Genomic DNA, 14961 nt, shown 5'->3' on the forward strand with positions numbered 1-14961 from the left:
CGAATAGGCTGAAGACTGTCATCTTATGCTGGAGACCTCAGGAGAAGGCTGAGTTGGATCATCCACTCAGCACTTCTGGTTGAAGATGGTTGCAAATGCTTCAGCCTTGTCTTTTGCATTGATCTGCTGGGCTCCCCCGTCATTCTGGTTGGGGATGCTCGTGGAGCCTTGTCCTTGCATTAATTGTTTAATTGTCCACTACCATTCATAAGTGGATGCAGCAGGACTGCAGGGCTTTGATCTGATCCGTTGGTTGTAGGATGGCTTAGCTCTGTCTATCACTTGCTCCTTCCACTGATTAGCATGTTTGTAGTTCTGTTTTGTAGATTCACCATGTTGGTACCTCATTTTTAGGTATGCAAGGTGCTGCTCCTGGCAAGCTTTCCTGCGCTGCTCATTGAACCAGAGTTGGTCCCTTGGCTTGAGGGATATGCTGGGCCATGAGGTTACAGATTGTGGTGGAATGCAGTTCTGCTGCTGATAGCCCTCAGCACCTCATGGATGCCCAGTTTTGAGCTGCTAGATCCGATCTGAAGCTATTCCATTTAGCACAGTTGTAGCGCCGCCCAAAACAATGAAAAGTGTCCTCAGTGCAAAGACGGGACTTTATCTCCACAAGGTCTATGCAGTGGTCGCTCCGACCAATACTTTCATGGACAGTTGTATCTGTGACAGGTAAATTGATGAGGATGAGGTCAAGTATGTTTTTCCCTCTTGGTTCTCTCTCAACCTGCCACAGGCCTAGTCTGGCAGATATGCCCTTCAGGACTCGGCCAGTTCAGCAGTAGTGTTGCTATTGAGTTACTGTTGGTGATGGACATTGAAGTCCCCCACCCACAGTACATTCTGTGCTTTTGCTGCCCTTAGTGCCCCTTCCAAGTGGTGTTCAACATGATTCATCAGCTGAGGGAGGGCAGTAAGTGGAAATCAGCAGGAGGTTTCCTTCCACATGTTTGACCTGATGCTATGAGACTTCTTGTGGTCCGGAGTCAATGTTGAGGACTCCTAGGACTATTCCCTCAGTACTGTGAACCACTGTGCTGTAAGATATGTTTCCGTGAGTATGACCACATCGGGCTGTCACTTGACTTGTCTGTGAGATGGCTCTCCCAGTTTAAGCACAAGTCCCCAGATGTTAGTAAGGAGGACTTTCTGCGCTCAACTAGTCAGTGTGTGCCTTTGTCATTTCCGGTGCCTCGGTCGATGCCGTGTAGTCTGTCTGCCTTTATTCTTTAACTTTTCTGTAGCAGTTTGCAACAACTGAGTGGCTTGCTAGGCTATTTCAGAGTCACCCACATTGCTGTGGGTCTGGAATCACATGTAGGCCAGTCTGGATAAGGACAGCAGATTTATGTCCCTAAAGGGCGTTATTGAACCAGATGGGTTTTTATGACAATTGGTAGTTTCCTGGTGGTCATTCCAGATATATTTAATTAATTGAATTTAAATTTCCCTAGCTACTGTTGTGGGATTTGAACTCATGGGAATATTCCGGCAGCCATTGGGACCATTTATGGATCCCGAGTCTGTGCTTCTCAGCAGCATGCCACCGGCACCACTCTACGAGAGCTAGCCTCCTAATTGGCCACCTCCACAGGGACACAGACCAATGGGAGGACCTGCAAGTTTGGCCAGTCAGCCGCCCCACTGGGAGAATTGGCCACTGCTGAGGCAGATGGAAAGTGCAAGGGCGCCTCTAAATGGAGGCACTCTGGAAAGGCTCCAAAAGGTTTAATGAAAAAGAAGGCTTTAAGCTGTTAGGGCCATCACTGTGTTGGGGAACATTTCTACAAGAATGCTTTTGGCCACAACTGTGCCTGTTATAGCCTCGGGGCTCAGTGGTAGTGGCATGGACAGCAGCCTTTGATATCCCTCCGAGAGGCCGCCTCCGAAGCGTTGCCAGGCTCCAGACAAAGCGGGGGGCCCGTGCGACACCAGCAAAGTTGCTCCACTGAGAGAAAATGGCCCTTAAGTGAGGCCTTGATTGACTGCCAGCCTCCGTTGAGCAAGTTGCCAATTCCGGTGACAGCCTACCCCTGTGCTGACGGGGTTTGCTGCTAATTTCCCAACCCTGCCTCCACGTGACCAGGAAAAATTCCCCTCCATGTCTCTGGAACATTAGTCCAGGCCTCTGGATCACTGGTCCAGTAGCATTACCACTATGCTGCTGTTCAAATCTAGTTGCATTTTTTGAGGAGGCCAGTGGTATAGTATATAGGAGGGTCTCTATGGAGATTGACTGTATGGACTTCCAGAAGATATTTGATAAGATTCTGCACAGGAGATTATTAGCAAAAATGAGATTGCATGGAATCAAGATAACCTTGTAAAATGGGGCAGTAATTGGTTGGGTGGTAGGTGACTGAGAGTAGAGATAGAGGGCTCATTCTCTGATTGGCGGGATGTGGCAATTGGTGTTCCCCAGGGATCTGTACTGGGGCCTCAAGTTTTGACTTGGATAAAGGAGTGCAAAGTTGTATACCCGAGTTTGCAGTTGGCACTAAGTTAGGAGACAGATTAATTTATTTTGCGCGAGTAGGAAGTTACATAGTGGCATAGACTAAGTGAGTGGGCAAAACTGACTGGTGGAGTTTCATGTGGGCATCTGTGAGGTCATCCACTTGTGATTGGACAAAGATAAACAGGCATATTTTCTTGTGGAGAGGCCAGGAACTGTGGAGGAGCAAAGTGATTTCCCATGTACACAAATCACAGGTGCAAAAGTAATCAAAAGGGCAAATTAAATATAGTCCTTTATCTCAAGGGGATTTGAATTCAAAAGTGATTCTTCAGTTGTACAAAGCCCTGGTTAGACTCCATCTGGAATGCTGTGTTCAGTTCTGGGCACTAAACCTCTGGAAGGATATATTAGCCTTGGGGTTCAGTGCAGATACACCAGAATGTTACCAGGGCTTATAAATTATGAAGGCAGACAAAAACTTGTATTCCCTTGAGTTTGGAAGGTTGAGGGATGATCAAATTCAAGTGTTTAAAATAATTAAGTGATTTAATGGAGTAAATAGATATAAACTCTTTTCTCTGCTGGAGAAATCCAGAACAAGAAAGCATAATCTTAATTCTTCATCCTCCTTGCTGTTTACTCTGTTTGTCCCAGTCTGTATTAGGATAACTGAAGTCCCCTACGATTATTGCTCTACTATTTATACATTTTCCTAAAATCTGCTGACAGATTTGCTTCTCCATCTTCTCACTAGTTAATACCCAGAAATGTAGCAGCTCCTTTTCTGCTGCTTAACTCTAACCAAATAGATTCAGTCTTTCAACTCTTGAGTATATCATCCCTCTATAGAATCGTAATATTATCCTTCTTACCTTCCCTATCCCTTCTGAATACGTTGTAACCAGGAATGTTTAGTTTCCATTCCTACCCACATTTAATCCAGGTCTCTGTTATATCCCCTATATCATAACCCCATGTGGTAACTTTTACCTGCACTTTCTGAACCTTATTTTTACCACTCCTTGCAATAACACATATGCATTCCAACACCATGCTGGTCAGCTTTGCTTTCTTCCTCCACTAATTATTGCTCTTTCTATACTGTTGCTGTTTGTTCCTTGTAGTTTTCTATGCACCTTGTCTCTCCTCTCTTCTGCTACACCCTGGTTCTCTTCCCCCAGCCACATTAGTTTAAACCCTTCCCCACAGCACTAGTTAACATCCCCATGAGGACATTGGTCCCAGCCCTGTGGCGGTGCAACCCGTTTGGCTTGTACAGGTTCCTCCTGCCCCTGAACTGGTCTCAATGCTGCAGGAATCTGAAGCACTCCCTCCTGCACCACTTCTCCAGCCACTTATTCATCTGCACCATCTTCCTGTTTCTGTTCTCTCGCACACGTCACTGGATGTAATCCATAGATTACTGCCTTTGAGGTCCTATCCGTTAATCTTTTCCCTAGCTCCTGAAAATCTGCCTGTAGGATCTCAGCCATTTTTGTACCCATGTCATTGGTTCCAGCATGAACCACAGCTCCTGGCTGTTCCTCATCCCTTTGCAGAATGTCCTGCGCCTCTTCAGTGATATCCTTTACCCTAGCTTCGATATTGTTGCTGTACTTATATTAAATCTGAGTTCCTCCTCTTGATTTACTTTTAGTTTTCCTTGTACCTCTAGTACGTTATTCTTATCTGCTACAGTAAAGACTGAGACAATGTAAATATTTAACAGTACGGCCATTTCCTGATTTTCAATCACCAGTCTCGGTCTTTAAGGAGCCCAAGCACCCCTAGACACCCTCTTTCTCTTAATATGCTTGTTAAAACTTTGTGTTATCCTTGATGAGCCGTGCCAGTATTTTCTCATTTTCCCTTTCTGCAGCTCTTGGTACTTACTTTGTATCCCTTTGGAGTTCTTTCCGCTAATTTTTTTTTTTAGAGATACAGCACTGAAACAGGCCCTTCGGCCCACCGAGTCTGTGCCGACCATCAACCACCCATTTATACTAATCCTACACTAATCCCATATTCCTACAACATCCCCACCTGTCCCTATATTCCCCTACCACCTACCTATACTAGGGGCAATTTATAATGGCCAATTTACCTATCAGCTGCAAGTCTTTGGTGGTGGGCGAAAACCCACGCAGACACAGGGAGAACTTGCAAACTCCACACAGGCAGTACCCAGAATTGAACCCGGGTCGCTGGAGCTGTGAGGCTGCGGTGCTAACCACTGCGCCGCTAATATTCGCATTATCTTGTAGTTTTATACCACCTCTCACTTCTTTTGTTGACTGAGGTTGCTTAATTACACCAGTAGAGCTTTTGCCCTTTACAGGTATGTGCAGGTCTTTTATTCTACCAAATGCTTTTTTGAACATGTCCCACTGTTTGACAACGATAACTGGCATTTATGTCGCCTCTTTAATGTAGCAAAATGTCCCACGGCATTTGTACACCCATAGTTTTATCCGTGAACTTCTTTTTCAAATCCCTATTATAATTTCTATATGTTTCATGTTTATCATGCCGCACGGGCGGCACAGTGGCGCATTGGTTAGCACCGCAGCCTCACAGCTCCAACGACCCGGGTTCAGTTCTGGGTACTGCCTGTGTGGAGTTTGCAAGTTCTCCCTGTGTCTGCGTGGGTTTTCTCCGGGTGCTCCGGTTTCCTCCCACAAGCCAAAAGACTTGCAGGTTGATAGGTAAATTGGCCATTATAAATTGCCCCTAGTATAGGTAGGTGGTAGGAGAATATAGGGACAGGTGGGGATGTGATATGAATATGGGATTAGTGTAGGATTAGTATAAATGGGTGGTTGATGGTCGGCACAGACTCGGTGGGCCGAAGGGCCTGTTTCAGTGCTGTATCTCTAAATAAATAAATAAAAAATAAAATCTTTATTTTGATTACCCCTAAATTTATCGTATGCCTCCCCTTTTACTTGCAGTTTTAATTTACTTATCCATGGAACTGTATTCTTTGGATCCCCTTTTGCTTTATAGGAATATATTTATAATGTGCTTTATACATTTCATATTTGAGCAGTGGGAAATATTTATTGAGCCACTTACTAATTTTGTGCTCAATTTATTTGGGCCAGATCTCTCTCTGCCTCACTAAGCTTTGATCTTTTCCATTCCAGCATCCTTTCATTCCTCATTACCCTTTCCTATTGTTTCATTCTCCAGTCACTTTTGTAGCCCGTGTTGCACTGGTAGTTAAGCTGAGCTTCACTAATACCACTTTCTTCCACAAATGCAACATTGCCATCTCCGGCCTGACCTCAACCCCTTCGCTGCTGAAACCCTCAATCATATCTTTACTCGCTCTGGTCTCAAATATAACACTTTCTCTGGTCTCCCGGCTACAATTATTTGTTGTGAAAATAAAGATTATGACTGAACAATAGCTGTAAAATCTTGAATTTCTCTGCTCTCCCCTCCATCTTACTGTACTTTTGCCAGGGTTTGAAATCTCTTGCAGTTTAATAACAGCAATGCCCAGGCTTTTCTCTGGCTCCCACCAGCATTGAGAAATCTCTGGTCTTGACCTAGTTATTCTCCCCAGCTGCAACCTGAATTCTTCATCATCATCATCATCAACAACAGCTTGCATTTATATAGCACCTTTAACGAAGTACAACATCCCTCAGCACTTCACAGGAATGATTATCAAACAAAATTTGACACAGAGCAATGTAAACAGATACTAGGGCAGGTGACCAAAAGCTTGATGAAAGAGATAGGTTTTAGGGAGTATCATGAAGGAGGAGAGAAGGGTGGAGAGGTTTAGCAAGGGAATTCCAGCGCTTAGGGCCTAGGCAACTGAAAGCACCGTGATCAATGGTGGAGCGATTAAAATCGGTGATGGACAAGAGGCTGGAATTGGAGGTGCGCAGGTATCTCGGAGGGTTCTAGGACTGGCAACGTTTACAGAGATAGGAAGGGACTTGAACACAGGGATGAGAATTTTAAGTTTGGCTCCTGGTCCAGCAACACTTCAATGTAGGTCATCAAGCATTGGAGTGATGGGTGAACGGGATGGTGTGATTTAGGATATGGGCAGCAGAGTTTTGGATGAACTAAAGTTTACAGGGGATGCAAAATGGGAGGCTGGCCAGGTGAGCAGTGGAATAGTCAGGTTTGGAGGTGATAAAAGCATGGATGAGAGTTTAAGCAGCTGAGGTGGGAGCAGTGACTGGTGGTGTTACAGCAGTGGAAGTAGGCAGTCTTGGTGATGGGGAGGCTGTTGGAAGCTCATCTCTGGGTCAGATATGATACCAAGGTTGTGAACAGTCTGGTTCAGCCTCAGACAGTGGTTAGGGAGAGGGATATGGAGTCAGAGACTAGGGATCAGAGTTTGTGGTGGTTGCTGAAGACAGTGACTTCAGTCTTCCCAATATTTAATAGGAAATTTATGCTTGTCCAATACTGGATGTCGGCCAAGCAGTCTGACAATCTAGAAACAGTGGAGAGGGTCAAGAGAAACGATGGTGAGGTACAGCTGTGTGTTGTCAGCCTGCATGTAGAACTTGACATTGTGTTTTTGGATGATATTGCCGAGGGACAGCATGTATATAAGAAATAGCAGGAGCCAAAGATGGAGGAGCAGACAGCATGTGCGAGAATGTATGGCTAGGGTTAGGAGGAGCTGAGTCATGTAACGGTGTGGGAGCAGGAAGAGAAGCCATTGCAAGTGATTCTCTGGCTATGATTAGATAGGTAAGAATGGAACCAGGCAAGGGCAGTCCAACTCAGCTGGACAACTGAGGCGAGACATTGGAAGAGGATAGTGTTAACAGCCATGTCAAAGGCTACAAACTGGTCGGGAAAGATAGGCATGGATTTGGGAAGTGACAAATTTCTGGTCTTAACCCCACCACCCCCCATCCCCCTGCCCCCCCCCCCCCCCCCCCCCCGCAAGTCCTAGCTGACACCTGAAACCCACAGGGTGGAAAATTGACTCCTTTCCTCCCCTCTCCAATTTCATGTCTGAAAGACCACATGCCCCAATTAATTGGCTTGATGATCCTGTCCTTCCTAATCCCTACATGACTCAGCTCCTCCTAACCCTAGCCATACATTCTCGCACATGCTGTCTGCTCCTCCGACACCTGTTTATTCACCATTTCCAAACAGTCATCTTCCAACAGCGGCAGGTACTTTCAGCCTCCACTCTGTCCTCTAAAACTCCCCTCTGAATTGGCCTAATAATGCTCTGCCTGCAAATACCACTCTTAAAACCTCTTTGATTGCACTTTCAGCTTTCGCCGGAACTTCTGTACCCCTTCTCTGTACAAAGGAACTTGTGAAACTGAGGAACTGAAAGTAGTTAGTATTAATAAAGAGATAGTACTCGAAAAATTAACTGAATTGAAGGATGATAAATTCCCTGTACCAGTTGAGCTACATCCCAGAGTATTTTAAGAGATGGCTATAGAGATAGTGGATGCATTGGTGGTTATCTTTCAACATTTTATAGATCCTGGAAAGGTTTCTGCAGACTGGAAAGTAGCAAATGTAACCCCACTATTTAAGAAAGGAGGGAGAGAGAAAACAGAGAAGTACCTTCCTGTTAGTTTGACGTCAGTAGTAGGGAAAATGTTAGATTCGATTATAAAGGATGTGATAACTAGACACTTAGAAAATAATGACATGATTAGGCAGAGTCAATATGGATTTATGAAAAGGCAGTCATGTTTGACAGACCTTTTGGAGTCTTTTGAAGATGATTCTTGTAGCATAGAGTAAAGAGAACTAGTGGATGTGGTGTATTTAGGTTTTCAGAAGGTTTTTGATAAGGTCCCACACATGCAATTGGGGGTAATATACTGGTGTGGATTGAGAATTGGTTAACAGCCTGAAAACAGAGAATAGGAATAAATGGGTCATTCTCAGGATGGCAGGCTGTTGCTAGTAGGGTACCGCAAGGATCAGTGCTGGGGCCACAGCTGTTCACAATCTGTATAAATGATTTGGATGTGGGGACCAAATGCAATGTTTCCAAATTTGCTGATGACAAAACTAGGTGGGAATGTAAATTGTGGGGAGGATGCAAGGAGACTTCAAGGGCACTTGGACAGGCTAAGTGAATCGGCAAGAACATGGCAGATGGAATATAGTAAGTTTGAAGTTATTCACTTTATTAGAAAAAACAGCAAGACAGAGTATTTCTTAAATGACGAGAGGTTTGGAAGTGTTGATGTTGTTACGACTGAGGTGGAAGGAGGGCACTGTCATTTCTAGTTCCACTTCTTCACAGGTCACAACATATATTTAAATGTTTACCCAGTTACCGATGCAGTCAATCATATACTCTACGCTTTATCCCAGAATAAAATATGCCAACCAGGTTTCTTTAATAAAACAACAAAATTATCAGTTTATTATAAAACAAGACTTAATCAGTAACAAAGCAAAGCATTAACACACAGATGGAAGTATGAAAGTTCCCTTTTTACCTTAGCCCCTCATACACACATGCACGTTAACTGAAAAAGAGATTTTTTCTTTAGAGCTCTGTTACAAAAAAAAAAGACAGATAAAAGTACTTTGGCCAAAACCTTGCTAATTCGTGAAGGAAAAAAGCGATGTTGAAAGATGTCAGTTGTCCCTGTATTCTGGCATCCCCATACGCGTAGACGGCTGTCATTGGGATCTTTCTAGGACAATTCTTTTCAGGCGACGTTGCAGATCAGTTTGGCAAGCTTTCCAGGAGAATTGCAGCATCAGTTTCTCTATTTCTTGATTCTCAAAGACGGGGGAAAACTGGCAGGCTTTTCAAAGAGATGGAAAAGGCTGAGCTGGGGTTTTGTCCTTGGTAGGTTCATATTTAAACTCCTTTCAAAACACTGTCCACACCCCCAATCCCCTGTCCAAGGCGAAACAATAAACAATATCCCAAGAATCAAGCCTCCTAGCCCCTATAAATCTTGACCTGTCACTTCTCTGTAAACATCCTCCCCAGGTTAAAAAGCCCCTGCTGGGTACTTATCTGAAGACAGGTGACTTCCAGTAAGGATTGTTTACAAACCAAGTCCAAAAGACCTTTCAATTACCTCTTTTTAAAAAAAAAACACGAAGTCCAGCATCTATGGAATCCTTTTCAGTTTTAAAACCCAAGTCCTCAAAAAAAATTTAACAAAAAATGGAAGCACGTTCGTAACAATGTCCAAGGGGACCTGGGTGCCCTTGTTCATGAGTCACTAAAAGATAACATGCAGGTGCATCAAGCAGTTTGGAAAGTAAATGGCATGTTGACCTTCATTGCAAGGGGTTTTGAGTACAGGAGTAAAGTGCTGTATCTCTAACTAACTAACTAAGAATTGCTGCAATTGTATAGAGGCTTGGTCAGGCCACACCTGGAGTATTGTATGCAGTTTTGGTCTCCTCATCTAAGAAAGGATGTACATGCCGTAGAGGGAGTGCAACAGAGATTCACCAGACTAATCCCTGGGATGGCGGGATTGTCTTATTAGAAGGGATTGAAGAAACTGGGCCTGTATTCTCTAGAGTTTCGAAGAATGAAAGGTGTTCTCATTGAAACTTAGAAAATTCTTACAGGGTGTGTCCGAGTGGATATAGATAGGATGTTTCCCCTGGCTGGTGAGTCTAGAACCATTGAACACAGTTTCAGGATAAGTTTTAGGCCATTTAAGACTGAGATGAGGAGAAATTTCTTCACTTAGAGGGCAGTGAATCTTTGGAATTCTCTACCCCAGAGGGCTGTGGAAGTTCATTCATTGAGCATGCTCACAACATAAATAGAAAGATATCTAGATACTAATGACCTCAAGGGATATGGGGAGAGCACGGGAAAGTGGCATTGAGGTAGATGATTAACCATGATCTAATTGAATGGTGGAGCAGGGTCGATGGGCTGAATGGCCTAGTCCTGCTTCTATGTTGCTGTTTTCCCTTCCTGCTTCCTATCCACCTTGTCTTTGGCCCAGTAAAGACTCCGATATCTTCCCTTGCATCAGGGCGACATAGAAATGGAAGCTGTTTTACTCGCATTTCTTACAAGTTAATGTCGACAAAGCAACCGAGTTCACACAGCTCCCCAGAATGTGGACTGAGAGACTGAGGGTTCTGGCAATTACAAAATGTGAAATTCTGTATCCATTCACATCTCTGGAATACTTTGTTCAACTCTGTGTTGAAAAGCATCTGGTAGCATTGAAGACTACCCTATTCCAGGCTCATTTAATATGAGTGGGAACAGTGGCCTGTGGCGCCCTAGTTGAAAATATGAAGCGAAAACATCAAATAAATGATTGAGGTTGTGGTGATTTGTTTCAGCATGGGATTTATTCCCAACAGGAAAGGTCGTTTTCAGATGAGACTGACTGCAATATTGATGGAAGCAGGAAAATGTTCAGCACAGGAGGAAGACTATTTTCTGGCCTGCACAGACTGTAGCTCCCTCCCATTTTCTTCCTTTCCTCCCAACCTGATCCAGGGTTGCCATCCCTGGTTGAACAGATCACTGGAGGTTTTATTACAGACCTGCTGCCTCCGATCACCACCACCTCCACCCTCCGGCCCAGTCAAACAGCCTTTTTGTCCCCAACTCCAATATTTTTTGTAACTAATAGAAAATGAAAAAAACACTAATTTTAATGCCCCTATGATTTTGTTTTCTCCTGGTGTTGCAGACAGCAGTGAACAGGAGATTGATCTTTAATCCCTGGAGACTCCAGGACAATCCTGGTTGGTTGGTAACCCTAACTTGATGCTACTTTCCAGATTTCAGTACCCAGTACATACTTGAATGCAACACTCATGGCAAGCATTCCATATCCTGATAGCTCTTTACATGTAAGTGTTCCTTTGAAACAGTCCCTTAAATCATCTATGCTGATGCACAATTATCTTTCTAGTTTCCTGCAGTGGTGAGAAGGGCCGAAGTGAGGGACTGGAAGATCTGTGACTTGTTGCGAGCAGTGCTGAAATACTGTGACACAAGGGAGCAAGACCCGTCTGGAGATCACTGCACTCGTGCTTCTCTCTTTGACTGGCTGCTGGAGAATACGTAAAGTATTTGCTTGCATACAAAGAGCACTGAATGTCCATTTGTAGAGGGTTGTCAGCCATGCACCAAGTATTGCTAAATGTGCAAGTCACCAAACAGGGAACTGAACCAGAAGGCCTGTGTTCTTTACAACCGGAGGCATAGCATGTAGGAAAATCTTCTGGTAGTGTAAAGGTCGAAAGGATTTTGTTGCGAGGGTAACCCTATAGATCCAAATGAAACACAAAACTTTTCTGGAAATTTTCTCGCAACTGCTCCTGCTCCACCAATATAACTTTGCCAGAAGTGTAGCAGAAACCCACAAACTTGTCAACGAAGTGCGAGCAGCTTCGAGGAAATTCCTGGCTGTAATCTCCTTATACCTTAACATTGAGCTAGTAATGTGTAATCCTCCTCTTAGAATTAATTGGGCGCATATCAGTTCCTGGTAGAACAATTTTGATTTTCAAAGTTATTCTTGCAGCTTCCAAATAGACCTGCCATTTTGGACCCATACACAATTATTCCACTTGGATTGCACTAATGTCTTGTTCCAGAAGTTCTGGCACCAGCTGACATCCTTTCAGTCCTGCAAGTTGATACTGAGTCATAAACTTTGGCTGAGCACAGCACAGTAATTGGACACATTTGAACTTGCAAACTCTGACACTCGTCGGCTAGCATCTGGGTCCTGCACCTTCTGATCACAGCTCACTCTGAGATGAATCGGAGGCTTTACTTGGGCCAATGGCCTTTCCCTCTGAGGTGGATCTGAGGCTTTACTGGGCCTTATTGATCATAGCTCATAGTGAGATGAATCTCAGCTCCAGAAAGCTTTGGAAATTGCATTTCAAAAATCATCTACGGGTCAGGCCTTTTAACAAAACGCACTATGATTTGTACTGGACTAAATTATTATGCCCCAACAAGGTTGAATAGCCTGCAGCACTGATAAAAATGATCACTTGGTTGTGGTACTGAAGGATTGCCAGTGTCTCTGGAACCTGACTTCAGAATAAACTACCAGCTTTAGAAAAGGAGAGAGAAAAGCATATCCCTGAAAGGTGAGGTGGTGAGGAGTACTTCATCTTGCAAGTAGTTCCCAGCCTACACTTACTTTAATGGTGAAACCTGTTACCCTTTACAAATATTGAGATTATGCCCAGGAGGAAACTAGCTTTGCTGACGTCGTGTGGTGCAGCTTATGTTAAGTGCAGGCAAAAAGCATATTGCCAGTATCTACCCAAGCGTGGCCATTCTTGCTGATTTATTGATGTTGTGTTCCAGCTGCTGGTGAATCAGGCAGGCTTTTAACAACCAGAAGCTCAGAATTGCTGTTGGTTTACCAGTCAGCTATGTGCAATAGTCCTGCAAGATCCTGGGAGTGTGGATGGGAGATTCAGGCAGAGATGTCCAAATCACAGCACTCTTGATTAACTGAAGTGGAGTCTTGCAAAAATTAACCCCTTTTAGCGTTTCCAACTTGTATTCTGTTTCGTCAATCCCAGATCATTTATATGGCAATTTACTTAAATAGTGTGCAGCTGACCACTTCACATGCTTCCTAGTTAAAATGTTTTTGTGTGAGACATTGAAATACTGCAGAATTTGTGGTTTTATACAATGAGAAATATAGGGGAGACTTTTTTGGGTCTGCACTGGATGACTTGGGAACAGCGAATATCGGAAGGTCAGGCGGGTTCCTTTACAGGCCGGTGCTGCAACCCATCCGATTTTCTGGTGATCGCATCGTCTTACAGTGCAGTGCAAGGCGAATGTCTCCTGTGGTGACCGGCTTTTAGTTCTGTATGTTTGTATCATTTGTGATCACGAGCGGGAGGTTGCAAAGCAAACATATTCAGAAATGGCGGAACACCATTTTAATGTGGGCCCACAGATCTGCCAAGGTTGTTGTTTTAATTATTCGGTCCTGTAAATGGAGCAGATGGATCTTTGAGGGAAGCAATATTTACCATTGTATACTTCCAGTTGTGTTAAATTGGAACTAATAGCCGCAAGCTGATCTCTTGGAGAGACCCGGATAATTCTGTACAGCGGTCTACGTATTATGTGCTGAATTGAAAATCCCACTCATAGTGGTCTCTGTTTAGAATGGAAGGCTTCAGATATCAGGAAGAAACACAATTACATGATCCCTCAGAGAAATTGAGGGATTGTTTAGCAACTGCACAGTGAGATACAAGTTGAAACTTATAACTGCTGGCTGCCAAACCATTGCCTTGGGAGAAAATATCAAGACATTCCTACACTTCAGCCAATCTGTTGTACATAAATAAACTTCCTCGATCACATTTTAACAATAATTTGTGTTTTTCCACCAGGACTCTTCAAATCCACCCCGCAGTACTTTGTTGTATTTCCAGCAAGTTTAATGTTTGGATTGTTTTATCGGCTCCCTACACTGCCTTTGGCAGTATTTTCCATAGCTGCTTTGATTTTGCCATATGCTGATATATTGAATGTCATTGTGAATTCCATCAGTGCTTATACTCCCATAAACACATGATAGGCTGCGTGCATATAGCCTTGTGAGCTGCCAGACTTTCTTGAATATCGCACTATTACCAGCAGTAATAAAGTTCGCTGCAGGTTAAACTTAATCCTTTGCTTGGATAAAATTCACAAGATACTGCCCAGGATTTCCTACTTCAGCGACCCCATTATGCGCCAGGGAATTCCACAGCTCCTGCCTTTGATTTTCCAACCTGATGGTCAATAAACCATGGATCAGTGGGTGTGGAATCTCCCGCTATCCACTCCTGTAGTGCTGACATGAAAGATCCCAGCCACTTGGCCAACTGTGTTTTCCCCAACTACTTTCAATTCCACACATCACCTTTTAACAAAGCGATATCAGCACGGCCAAGCGACTAACCAAGTGGAAGGTTTGTTCCTGGTTACTTAGTCACTTTATTTTTATGTGTGTTTTCCTCTGTCTCTGTTCTTATCCCTGTTGTATTTAGTGATGCTATTTTAATGACAATGTGAAGTGTTAAAATTGAACTGATTCTGAGTACTTATTTTGTTACTGTGCAGTGTTACTTCCATCGTAATTCACATGCTAGGGTTAAATATGAAGTGTGTGACGTCTGCTATTTGTAATCCCTAATCGTTTATATGAATTATGCCAAAAATAGAGTAATGAGGTTCATTTAACTTATAGCAATTTTATGTGTCGGCTGTTAATCCAAGTGTACAATCTGTTATCAGATTATAAACTGCAAGTTGCACTATGTTGATGTCTTGGTTTATTTCTCCAGCAACAACTGAAAAATACACTATAGATCATCCACTGTGTCTGTGTCTTTTTGTTTAGTATATTCTTTGTTCTGGTCAAGCAGGTGACTTGGGGAGAAACCCATGCTGAAGAATCTCCAAACCAAGCTACTGAGGAATTCACAGAGGTGGAAATGATGTTATCCCAATACGTAGTGCGCATTCTCTCCTGCTAGGGGCACTCCGC

The 14961-nt window shown here is 43.6% G+C and overlaps 1 protein-coding gene across 18 annotated transcripts in view; it reads left to right on the plus strand.

The window, feature by feature from the left end:
* Positions 1-14733, plus strand: part of akap11 (A kinase (PRKA) anchor protein 11) — a 124102-nt gene extending 109369 nt beyond the window's left edge. For 16 of the 18 annotated variants that reach the window (XM_068040267.1, XM_068040250.1, XM_068040263.1 and 13 more), the window contains 2 exons: positions 11347-11498; positions 13820-14733. In XM_068040267.1, the coding sequence (XP_067896368.1) occupies positions 11347-11498; positions 13820-13949 (282 nt within the window). In that variant the 3' untranslated portion in view covers positions 13950-14733. Of the gene's footprint in view, positions 1-11346 lie in introns of all 18 variants that reach the window. The other 2 variants (XM_068040265.1, XM_068040264.1) reach the window with 2 other exon arrangements.
* Positions 14734-14961: the final 228 nt, after the last annotated feature.

The sequence above is a fragment of the Heterodontus francisci genome, chromosome 10, assembly GCF_036365525.1.
Source record: "Heterodontus francisci isolate sHetFra1 chromosome 10, sHetFra1.hap1, whole genome shotgun sequence".
In the NCBI taxonomy this organism is placed as follows: domain Eukaryota; kingdom Metazoa; phylum Chordata; class Chondrichthyes; order Heterodontiformes; family Heterodontidae; genus Heterodontus; species Heterodontus francisci.